The sequence below is a fragment of the Nylanderia fulva genome, unplaced genomic scaffold (assembly GCF_048542155.1).
Source record: "Nylanderia fulva isolate GAGA-0341 unplaced genomic scaffold, ASM4854215v1 Scaffold55, whole genome shotgun sequence".
NCBI classification, from domain to species: domain Eukaryota; kingdom Metazoa; phylum Arthropoda; class Insecta; order Hymenoptera; family Formicidae; genus Nylanderia; species Nylanderia fulva.
Genome location: NW_028190643.1, coordinates 566,024 through 578,713, shown reverse-complemented (window position 1 = coordinate 578,713; position 12,690 = coordinate 566,024). Strand labels below are relative to the sequence as shown.

Genomic DNA, 12,690 nt, shown 5'->3' with positions numbered 1-12,690 from the left:
CATTCAACGCGTGTATACGGATCTGAACAACACATGCACACAATAACACAGTTCTTTCTGTCGGATTAAAGCGCACGACTCATTGTTAATCACAGTAATAATGCTTAATAAAAGATTTTTCTTTTTTTCCTCTTTTTTAATATCTTCTAGATTTGTCCACGTAAAATCCAAATAACAGTCTAATAACAATAAGACGGATTAAATGTAAATCTGCGATCAGCTTTTGTAATTTTTATCTATCACATTGTTCACTTATTTTTGTTTTTCACATAAATTTTCCTGTTCGTATAACACACTTATTATGTATTAATAATAGGTTATTATTATGTATATATTATATAATCTTTCTTTTTTTGTTTATTTTTCATTGCGTTTAATTCTTTGTTTCTCTATAATACGAGGAGACAGAAATAAGAGAACAATTTTTTTAAATTACAGAAGAATACAGAAAGAATATATGACACAGATATGTGTACAGTGGAATATTTTTCTATGGAAATAATAACAGGTAATTTTTAACGTAGATGTTAAATTTTTCCGTGTCAATATGTACCGTTTATATACCGTCTGATTAAAAAAGATTCACACCTGTTAAAGTTTGCCTATACAAAAATGACTAATTCAAATGGCATTCTGCAACAAGATGGATCAAATATAAACGGTAATCACATCGAAATTAAATGAATAATGAAATTAAAATGATTAACATTTTGATCACATCAAAAAATAATATAATGAAAATATTTGATTAATATACAACTATACAATAACGAAATTAAAAATAGAACAACAATAAATCATTAAATTATTAATAATTCAGAGATAAGCTTATTTTATTAATTAATTATTAATTATAGTAGCATAGTTACATTTTAATTGTAATAATTATTAACACTACATATAGCTTTTCACTTATATATTTTAAGTTAGCTTGTTGATAAAAATGATATATTGTTTATTCATATATACTTTTATAATTTATTTAATAGTTTATTTATAATTGATGTCTCAATATTGTCTCTCCATGTAATAAATTCATATTAATAATTATTAAGAGACAAAATGAAATTATAAATATTATATTTATACAATATGATATCTGGCTTGATTTTGTTTTTCTATCAGTTAAAAGAAAAGAAAACAATAAAAAAGTTTTTATACCCTAAAAATTATGTTATTTTCATATCACTAAAACCTTATGAAAAATCATCGTATACTAAAAATGGAAAAAGTATTTTAAAGCTTATCAATTTGTAAGTTTACTTTGAAAATCATATAACTTGGTAAAAAAATAGGAAAATTTTAAAAAGCATTTTATATGTAGATAAAATTATAATACTTTTATGAAACTTGAGTAGAATTTTTTGAGAGAGATTTTTTATCGAGCTGCAGAATACAAAAAATATATAATTTTAAGGAACAAAACAATGTGTTATTTTTTAAAGCACAGAACTGAAAGATATAAAATTTTGTTTAAAATCACCGATTCTACACACAAGTTAAAATTAAAATTTCAAATTTCAAAATTTTTTAATTTTAAAATTGAAATTTCAACTTTTGTAATTTTTAATCTAATAATGATTTTTCACCTAGTTCCAGCAATTTGAAAATAGCCTAATTTTTTTTAGACTATAAAAGTGTTTTCTATTTTTTAGTAGTGTATATATGTAAAAATTTCAATGTCTACTGTACAAATTAGTTGCATAATATCATTGTAACTTTCTTGATTTTAAGTACAAATAAACGAGAAATGATTTATCAAAACGACAAATTTTCAATTATCGAGTGAGAGTGAGATAAATTTAAAAATGTGATAATAAAAACAATCAAGCGGATTTCTCTAATACATATTTTATTTCGGCTAATTTTTAATCTAGGTGTAATAAACTAGTACACTTTTAAATATACATATATATACAGTTAAAATTTATAAATTAGGTTGTCCAGATCTTGTGTAATATGATCGGTAACTTTTAATTACGTGCGTATTTAATTAAAAGACAGTAACATTTTATACATTTTTACATATTCGTGTCTATGTAATTTAAAGAGTTAAATAAAACGACGCGATCTGTATTTTCAATATTCAGGCACATCTTATTGTCTCGTTATACACAATTTTGCTTTCATTATTAGGTGCTAAGATATTTTAAAAATATCTTATTTGTGAAGAATTTCGAGTAAAGATGCGTATTTTTATATATATAAAACATATTATACATATATGTAACTTGTAATATACAGGGTGTCCGGTAACTAACGAACCAACGATTACAAATGGATTCTTTGGTCAATTTGGGAACGATTTTTCCTCAGCAAGAATGTCGAAAAAGGTCATCATTTTTTACAACTTTCTAATATTTGTCATTATGTATCTTTATAACTAAGCCTCAAATTATAATTTTATTATAGTGAACTCTACCTGAAATTAACTGAAGAATGTAATTATGTTAGACTTTTAACTCCAAAACGTTTAGTTTTCAAAAAACCTATTTTTTTCAATCGCTTATAACTCGAAAATTATTGACTTCTCAACATTTTTGCTAAGGAAAAATCGTCTCCAAATTGGCCAGAGAATCCGCCCTTAATCATTGGTCCGTTAGTTACCGGACACCCTGTATAAGGGAAAAGTATGCTAAATCGTATACCCCCTAAGATAAATATTAAAATTGCAATAAAATTATTAAAGGATGATCAAATTTTTAAATTTATTTAAAACTATGAGTTCTTTATCAACAATATATGCTAAACATTAACATTAATTTATTATTGTTTCATGTCATAAATTAAAAATTAAAAACGATTTACAATATCGGTTTGTTGAATTGTACCTATGAGTTTTTAAAATATAACAATAAAATTTAAAAAATTTCTTAAAAATTAAAAATTAAAGTTTTATTTTCTACAATAATTCTCAGTCTGCAACAAAACATATCTAAAAAACAATGATAAATTATTAAATTAAGGCCATGTGTAACGAGCAATACGAAATTATTTTATTATTTAGAAGAAAATTCTTAATTTGACATAATAATTACACAAACGTTTCGAGCTCTACTTGCTCCTCTTCAGTGCGCAAAAAAATAATGATAATAAATACCCATAATAAATAAATACATACATAAAGTTCTAATAAAAAATCCGCAATACATAGTCAATATAAGTTATATAGTTAAGTCATAGTTAAAACGCAAAATATATTTACAATGAATTGAAACCATTAAAATAGTTCAACAAAGTAAGAACCCAATTAGAAGCAGAATGATTCGTCCGGTTATTCATAAAATATTTTAGAATTATTAATAAAAACTCGGAGTGACACTTATACATTGCTCCAAACGAACCACTTATCGTTATTTGACGAAAGTCCCTCGATCTGGCAATGATTATGTCCATCTTCTCCAAATTATTTGATATTTGTTAAAAATTGTTCCGAATAACTTGAGATGACGATGCTTCTAATTGTTGTTGGCCTTATTGTTAGTACTTGACTCATATCTATAAGATACATATCTATAAGAATATTATATTTATAATCATAAAAATTCTTTTCAAAACAAAAATATTTTTTACAGCATACAAAAATGTAAATAAGTATTATCTCAATATAATTATAAAGATAATATTTTCTTCAAAAGTTATCCATTTAAATATAAGTACAATAGAGGTACGATTTAACAAACAATACGATTTAACATAATTTTCTGTATGTGTGTGTATATGTGTGCAAAATATAATAGATAAATAATTTGTAAAAAAATATAATATACATTATATGTACAATAATATGTATAAAGAAAGATATGCAAACGCACGCACACACACATACGCACAGGCATATCTGGCATGATTTATTTTTTTTATTATGTTATTTTAACTAATATAAAAGCTTATAATATCAATTTAGAAAAATAGAGGAACAGTAAATAAAGCTTAGCTCTTTTATTTGAAAAATGTCTTTATCAGACTGCTCTGGACTCTTATTAATTTCTTCTGTGTCGTAAATGCTTCGTATTCTATATGTGTCTTTGGATTCTTGGGTCCCCACTTTCTAGAAGGTCGAAATGCCATTTTGACAGACTATAATGTGTTAAAATTTCAAGGATTAGTTTCCAATATTGATTTTCTTTCGAATTTGATATAATGATATAATCATATATATAGAAGATATTTTATTTTAGTACAGTCAAATATCTCTAAATCTATAGGATTGTGAGAAAATATATAGTTAAGAGGTTTTAAGGGACAAAAAGTTGATAATGTTGAATTTTAACTGAAATTATTTTTCAAGGTTATTTGAAAATCAATCTAATTTTTTAAAATAAAACCACTCTAATTTTTTTATATAAATCGATTACTCTCAATACTCGACATAAAAAGTTATAAGGGTAATGATCAAACATTAAATATAGTTTACGAGATATTTTACACTTTAATTTAATATAATTTTACAACTATAAAATATCTTGTACCCAAACAGCACAGAATATTTATAAAATATTTATAGAATACTTATAATAATTATTTTAATATTTTATAAATATTTATCATAAATATTTTATTAATGTTTTTGGAGTCTTAGATTCAATAGATTATAAATATTTATCATAAATATCAGAAAATATTTACAATAAATATTATGGTAAATATTATAAATATATTTATTAAATCATGATACAGATTTTTAAAATTTTATATTTTTTCAAATAAATATTCAGTAAGAAATCATGAGTTAAAAAGACATAATTATCGATTTTTTAATCAAAACGATCGATATTAATATAGTTAATCTCAAATTTGGTCGATTAAATGTTTTTTGTGTTTTTCAAATTCTATTAGCCATTTATAAAAAGTTAAAAATGTGTAAAAAATGTTTATAAGTAACTTACTAGACATTTATTTTAAAATATAATATAAAATTATAATATACACTGAATATACTTAGGCAACAGAGTAGTTTAACAAATAAATTTACGTACACATCGATTGTATACGTAAATTTATATGTTAAAAGACATTCTGTTGCAGAAAGTAGCTCAAAAATAGAAATCATTTTATGACATTTTTAATTTTATTAATTTCCGTTTTTGTCAGCCTTATATAATTCTCATAATTCTTATAATTCTCACGACGAAAATCAAATACGAGAAAGGTACGTCACATAGCGATAAATGAAAGAACTAACAATTTAGTTAAAAATATTTACAAAATAATTACTATAAATATTTATCTTTACATATTATAAATATTATATGAAATATTTAATCTATGTTTTAATAATATGTTAAATAAAGGTTTTTATAAAACATTTTCAAAATATTTATATAATATTTGAAAAAATGTAGTGTCCCATTTTAATCGATCACCTCTTATAACTTTGCAGGGAGCAGTCGTAGAGAAAAATGTTTCAGGCAAAAGTTGTATGGCTCCAAGGGGGACATAAGATGGTGATCTTGGCCTTGACCTTGTAATCAAGTTTGAAGGTCATTTGAAGGTCAACTTAATTTTTTAAAATAAGACCCTATTTACACACACACACACACACACACACACACACACACACACACATATATACGCACACACGCACGCACGCACACGCGCGCGCGCGCGCGAAACACATCTAATTATAGTGTTTTGGAAAGCTCTCAAGGCGAGCTAAAAGAATATGTAATAAAAATAGAGGATTTTATGTTAAAAAATTAAGTTGATCTTCAAATAATTTTCAAATTTGATTGCAAGGTCAAGGCCAACATCCCCATCTTATGTTCCCCTTGGAGCCATACAACTTTTGCCTGAAACATTTTTCTCTACGACTGCTCCCTGCAAAGTTACAAGGGGTGATCGATTAAAATGGGACACCCTGTATATTCATAAATATTTATGAATCTTTATCATAAATATTCTGTGCTGTCTGGGGTAAAATATTCATTTTTCGATAATTTCTTAATACTTTTGTATAAAGAAGAATCAATTAGTGCAAAGAAAACAATTGTTTTTACGAAAAAATATATAATTTGCAACCAACAGTTGACCTCTTATTATACGTACCGAGATATTTTACAGTTTATGTAAAATTATGTCAAATTATAAAATATCTTGTAAACTATTCATTTTTTATCACCGTACTCTTATGACGAACATTGCAAGGAATCGACAAAACTGTTTTTAGTATACAAAAAATTAAGATAATTCTATTTAAGAATAGATTAACCTTCAGATGACCTTGAAACTAACCTTCATTAAAAATCAAAATTATGAAGTTTTTCCTTCCTCGAAACTTTTCAATTCTTATATAAAATATTTTTTCGTCATAATCATAGGTTCACAGATATTCGACTATATTAATTAAAATAAAAAAACACCGATGTATATAAAAGATATACCTACTTCTGTAAAGGAGGAAAATTTTTTTCTGAAAATTTTATGGCTGACCCAATAGATTATAGGAGATATGCCTAGAGCCAGTAGAAACCATCCTATGCCTATATAAATAAAATAGAAAGTAAAAATTTTATACATGTTATTAATAAGCGATCAATTGTTAAACCTACTTTAGACAATTTATAACAATAGAATTTCTCTCTACATTGTATAATATGCAATGTAATAGCAGAAAGTATTTGAAGAATTGAATAAACATAACATATAAATTTATAAGTTTATCGTCCAAAGTAGACTTAAGATACTAAAAAAACTTTTACTGACCGTAAGCATAATCAGGAAATCGTACGCCATCGTACAAAAGCGGTTCGTAAGTTGCGCACGTGTAGATCAATATGACGATCATAAGCAGGGGTGTGATTAAGAACCAACATAATCGCCAGTAGATACCTAGTCTCTTACCCAGCATAAATTCCATATCGTCAAGGAAATTCGTAAGACCATACACCCAGAAAATAGTCATCATCTCAAGAACACCGACAATTATTGCCACGAAGGTTCCGCCAAAGTAATCGACCAACGTTATGAACCATTGACCACCCTGTGTGTGTAACATATAAAGGGTGTAACCAAACAAAGGTATACGAAACACATCATTAGGTGTAAGACGACAAACTAAATCGAAAAGTCCTGAAGCATTTTTTAATTTGAGCTTTATTTTTGACGCTATAAATTGTTCAAGTTTACCAATCAGCGTATGGCTACAACGGAAAACAGCGTAGGTGCCGCCTTAGTAAGCGTACTAACAATAAGCCACACGCTAATTAGCTAACTTTTCATAATATAACTAACAATTCATAACGTCAAAAATAAAGCTCAGATTAAAAAATGGCTCAGGACTTTTCGATTTAGTTTGTTGTCCTGCACCAGATGATGTGCTTCATATATCTTTGTTTAATTGAAAAAAATTATTCAACACTGTCAAATAAATTATTTATTTGAAACTAATAATATTGATTTGATGTGAAAAATATTTATTTGACATAAGAAAATCTTTTTTAAAACACACACACACAAATAAATATATATTCAAAATAAAATATCTATTAAGCAGTGTTGAAATAAATATTTCTTAATTTAATAATTTAATAATTTTTTTCCACCCTCCATCCAGTGCAACCTGTATATAAAATTGACATTTAATATTTGAGAGCAAGTGCATTTAATTTTACATACTGGAGTGATGTAGATGAGACTGACGACGTAGCCGACGGAACTAACGCAGAGTACCAGTAACCATTGCCTCACTCCGGGAAAATGATCGCATAAAATGTTAAACACAGCGCCGCACAAAGCGACGGCGCTTCCTGTACCGAGGACGAATAGCATGATGAAAAACAGCACGGAGAACACCTGTGGCACGACAGTGAAGCGCGACAGAGCGTCCGGATACGAGATGAAGGCTAATCCAGTGCCACCGCGGACCACCTTGGAGATATCCGTCGTGCCCATCTCATGAGCTAGATTACCGAGGATACCGAAAATAGTGCAACCGGCTATTAAACTAGTAAACGTATCCAGCGTTGTCACTATCATTACATCTCTGAAATGAAATAAAATATTTAAGGTAATATGGAAAGCGTATTTTTTCACTATTCTCAGTTTAAGCAAAGAAGTATATAAAACCAATTATCATGATTTACGATGATTGGTTTTGTACCACAACATTTTTCCAATTTTGTACACTCCTTTCTAAAGACTAAAGGAAGAAGGAAGATACGATCAAAAAATAAAATACAATTTATAAAATTATTCAAAAGAGAGGATCCGATAGTCCACGTTGTTAATTGGACATTAACTTTAGGACTTTCTGATCAATCGTGGTGGTTACTCTGGACACCGTTCGATGTGTGTGTGTGTGGATGTATGCACTAACAAAAATCTCATTGAAAATTATTCATCCAATTTCAAATGATTATATTATTCAAATGATTATATGTATATTATATACAAATACATAAGTATTAGTTTTACAACTAAAAGAAAAACTATCAAAGTCTCTTATCTTATAAGTTTTGTCTCTTATCTTATAAGTGTTGTGTTTTCCCCTTAGTTACACGAGCAACAAACGTTAATAATTCCTCTTATACTCTAGTATATCCGTTGTCACTGATCCCACAGTTGTAACAATGTAATTTTTAAGTTTATTCAGGTCTGTGAGCAACGGTAGCACAATATTCCCAGACAACAAAACGTCTAAAATCGGGACATAAGACGTCTTAAAGGAATCATCAAGATGTCTTTTAGTCATCATATTAAAATGTATTTAAGATATGTCAATAAGATATCTTTAAGACGTCTTATATTCCGGTTCTTAACATCCCTCCCCAAAATATGGTATTTTATGATTTGGTGCTCTATATTTAGCCTTTTAGAGTTTAGGTCTTCACCGATCTTACACCGTATGATTTTTCCTTTTCAGGGAAGTTCGTTAAGAATGTTGGGTACATACCACTATTGCCCACAATTCTGGATCACCTCAAAAATCGCATTGTTACAATCAGTGACAATGGATATGTTAAAACGAGTATAAGAATATTGTCTCAAATATTGTTCGTGGTAACTAATCCCTTAGTTATGACTTCCCAGTCATATTAGGCTTGTTTTCTGTACTTGCACTGGCTGAACTGTGCAGGAATAGAAAACAAGCCTAATATTGAACATATTTAACAATGAAGTGTACAAATAGAAAATTTTTAAGTAGAGAACTCGAACATTTAGAAAACGTTGTAAATCCTTAAATTTTAAGATCCAATGATCTTTTTACCTGTCTACTCTGTGCCCGAAGTTGTTGTAGGATGAGTAACTGATGATTGGGCCGAAGCAGACCGACAATGAGAAGAAGCATTGCGTAATAGCGGCGTACCAGACGTTAGGCTTCCACAAAGCGTCCCATTTCGGCGTGATAAAGAAAAGAATGCCGTTGACAGCGCCTTCTAGAGTTATGGCTCTGATCAACAGAGCTATCATCACGACGTAAGGAAATAATGCAAGAAAGTAAACGGCTTTGCCCGTACTCTTCACGCCGCGGAAGAGCACTCCAAAGATACAAGCCCAACTGAGAAATAGACATATTGCCAGTTGCCAGGATGGCGCGCCGATACCGCTCTCAATTGACTCGTATTCTTGCAACACTACTTTCCTGAAAATTATGCAAGGATTTTAAAAAGTCATGTTTGTCGAATTTTCCCAAAGGAATGAAAAATAAGATTTTGAAACTAAAAGAATACAGGGTGTTTACGAAATATTTGGCCAACTTATTCTTTATATCAAAATAATAAAAAAAGTTTGCATCTTTAATAAAAAATGATGAGTGACTGCAAGATTTTTAGTATCTTTTATACAAGTTAAGTTAATTATAATAATTACTTATTTATGATTACTGCTTAATAATAATGTTAACATAAATTTTGTTTTAGATTTATTCCTCTTTTTAATATAAAGCAAGATGTTTAAAAGAGGACTGAGAAAAAATGATTAAAAATTGTTTTATTTTTAAACCTGAAATACAGCTCTGCGGAACTTCGAACAGTAACATTGCGAGTTTCGGGGATACTGCCGTTCGAGGAAGCATCAATACAATAATTTTGCCATTCCGTGCGACAGACCGACCACGGCAACTCAGACTGGAAACTCATTACCAAGTAGTACAAGGTCAATGCCATCAGAGCGCAGTAGTACGAAACGACACAGAACGCGGCGTAGGCTTGTGAGTAGCCTAAACCTAAAAGTAGATCTCGATGTGCTACATAGTCTCAATGTTCAAGGATCAAGAAGAATTTTATTTGAAGAATTGAAAAACAAATCTATTATAAAATTAATTTTTGAATATAAGTATAAAAGAAATTCTTAAGATCTTTTTCGCAATATTTCCTATATTTATAATATTCAGTATTTTTTATTATAATAATCTTTTTTCTTTTCTAGTAATTTTTAAAAAGATCTTAACATTATCTTGGTTTTTATAAATCTATACTTTAAACTTATGTTAGTGCTAAATCAGGGGTTTGTTCTCTATTGCTGTACTGATGATCTACTGTATACTGATGCAATAAGTTAAAATAAGACAAGTATATTTTGTTTCACTCTAACTTTACTGCATCAGAGTGTGCACTAGTTCACCAGTGGAGCAATAAAGAAAAAAATCCTAAATCTACTATAAACAAATGCAACTTTAAGTTTGTTCTTTATTGCTGCACTGATGAACTAGTGCAATAAGTTAGAGTGAGACAAATATATTTTGTGTCATTCTAATTTACTGCAACAGTCTGCACTAGTTCACTAGTGCAACAATAGAGAACACTCATTGTTTGAATTTCACTTGATTAATCGGGTTTGTTCTTTTCTGCTGGTGAATTAGTGCACACTGATGCAATAAATTAGAATGAGATAAGTATGTTTTGCCACTCTAACTCATTGCACTAGTATGTACAGATCAACTAGTGCAGGAACAGAAAACAAATATCATCTCACCCTTCATGGCTGGTGTCATGTACCATGTTTTCGCGCAGGATCTATTGGTAAATTGTCCCAGTAGTGCTTCTAAGAGATAAAACGGTTTCCCGACCAAAATCAGAACTATAATGTAAGGTATTAGAAAGGCACCACCTCCGTTCTCGTATGCGGTGAATGGAAATCTCCACACGTTTCCCAACCCAACAGAAGTGGCTATACAAGCCATCAGAAATTGTAGTCTGCCTCCCCATTCAGCTTCTTTAGCGACCACCTGGAATAATTTGTATTTTATCAATTTATAACTATATTTTTTTATTGTCTTAATCACGTATAAGTAATATATATATATATATATATATATATATATATATATATACAATATATATACATATATATATGTATGTATGTATACACACTGAGTTTTCGGAATGTTCCTGCTGTTTGTCAAGATGCGCTGTTTTATAATCGGGCGGAATATTTTCGTGAGAATCAAAACCGTCTAATTGGAAAGCCTCGTTAATATATCCACTTTGTTTCTAAAAGACAATTTGCGATATTTAAATAAATTTAATATAAAATTCGAAGAAACTATCTTTTATTATATAATTAAAACAAATATCTTACATAAATGTTATTTTCATTCTTTTCCGTCTTTGCCATTGCGAGTTGCACAAAAATAAGAAACACGAAAGAAAATGAAGGTTAATCTTTAAGGAATATATTGAAGTCTCTCCCTAGCGACAGAGTGCTAATTAAATCGTGTGCGAAAAACTACCTCGGACTTCTACTGATAATGATCAAGCCAAGATTTGGTTGGCAATCTTTATCCTATTTTCACTCGCGAATACTTTGCGATAAGATACCGGCTTATTCAAACCAGTGATTTCACGATGCTTTACTTGAAAAAGATCACGTCAATCTTTTTCTCTCTTTCTTACAAAATTTACATTTTATATTTTATTTGCAAAAATAAAAAATACACCTATAAGATTTTATAAAGTAGTGAAATATTGCGATAAATTTAACACTTAAACGACCACACAATCATTTACTTTGTAATTTTAAATCTAGTGCACTATTTTTTTTCTATTACTAATCCACGCTTTTGTTAGAAATTTAAGAGAATTTGCTCCGTCAGGTACGGTAAAGTGATTAATTAAATCCGTGTTCAGTGAGTAACTATAAAAGTCTCGTTGTTGCCTTCAACGAAGATAGCGATCTGTCTAATAACCCGGGAAACACAATTTCACTTATTACGAGAACATCTTCACACGCGCGACTCCCGGACGACGATACAAAGATAAAGATACCTATACGCGTTCCCGCATTCACACATGATTCGAGAACGAGGTTCTCGAGATCTGTGTCGCGGATTGGTCAACAAATCCGCGTCAAGTCGGATAAAGTTATCCTTTGCCGATTAAATATACACTAGTTTATTTTCTCATCGCACATGCTTCAGTTTTCATCCTCTCTTTCATGATGTAACGAGCAATAAACCGGTTTAACTGTAAATTGTCTTTTGACAATATATCCTCAAGGATCTTTGCACGGAAACTCGAAATGCACAGATGACAATAATATCTGTGAAATCAATTTTGTCTAAAAAAAATTGACGATTCCCGTTTAATTAGATTGGATGAAAGCAAAAGAGACATCAGTACTTGTACATAAATACTAGTACAAAGCGCTAATATATAATCTTAAAAATTATTTATTTATTATTATATATTATTATTATTTTTATTTATTATTTATTAATTATTATTTATTTATTTAATTAATTTTTTAAAT

General features: G+C 28.9%; 1 protein-coding gene across 1 annotated transcript; it reads right to left on the bottom strand.

The window, feature by feature from the left end:
• Nucleotides 1–2,974: 2,974 nt before the first annotated feature.
• On the bottom strand, nt 2,975–12,468 carry LOC114942574 (sodium-dependent nutrient amino acid transporter 1). The gene is made up of 9 exons (XM_029317967.2): nt 11,521–12,468; nt 11,313–11,432; nt 10,915–11,167; nt 9,943–10,165; nt 9,209–9,583; nt 7,618–7,984; nt 6,706–6,982; nt 6,388–6,482; nt 2,975–4,080 (listed from the first exon to the last, which is right to left on the bottom strand). Exons 1-9 carry the CDS (start codon nt 11,554–11,556, stop codon nt 3,943–3,945), a joined length of 1,884 nt encoding a protein of 627 aa, XP_029173800.1. The 5' UTR covers nt 11,557–12,468; the 3' UTR covers nt 2,975–3,942.
• Nucleotides 12,469–12,690: the final 222 nt, after the last annotated feature.

What these genes read in the sequence shown, in the direction of transcription:
- LOC114942574 (XM_029317967.2), bottom strand. Translation starts at nt 11,556, where the DNA reads ATGGCAAAGACGGAAAAGAATGAAAATAACATTTAT. An exon ending in CATGACACCAGCCATGAAGG is followed by an intron (nt 10,166 to 10,914) that starts GTGAGATGATAT and finishes ATCTACTTTTAG; the next exon opens with GTTTAGGCTACTCACAAGCC. An exon ending in AATTTTCCTCCTTTACAGAA is followed by an intron (nt 4,081 to 6,387) that starts GTAGGTATATCT and finishes AACACATTATAG; the next exon opens with TCTGTCAAAATGGCATTTCG.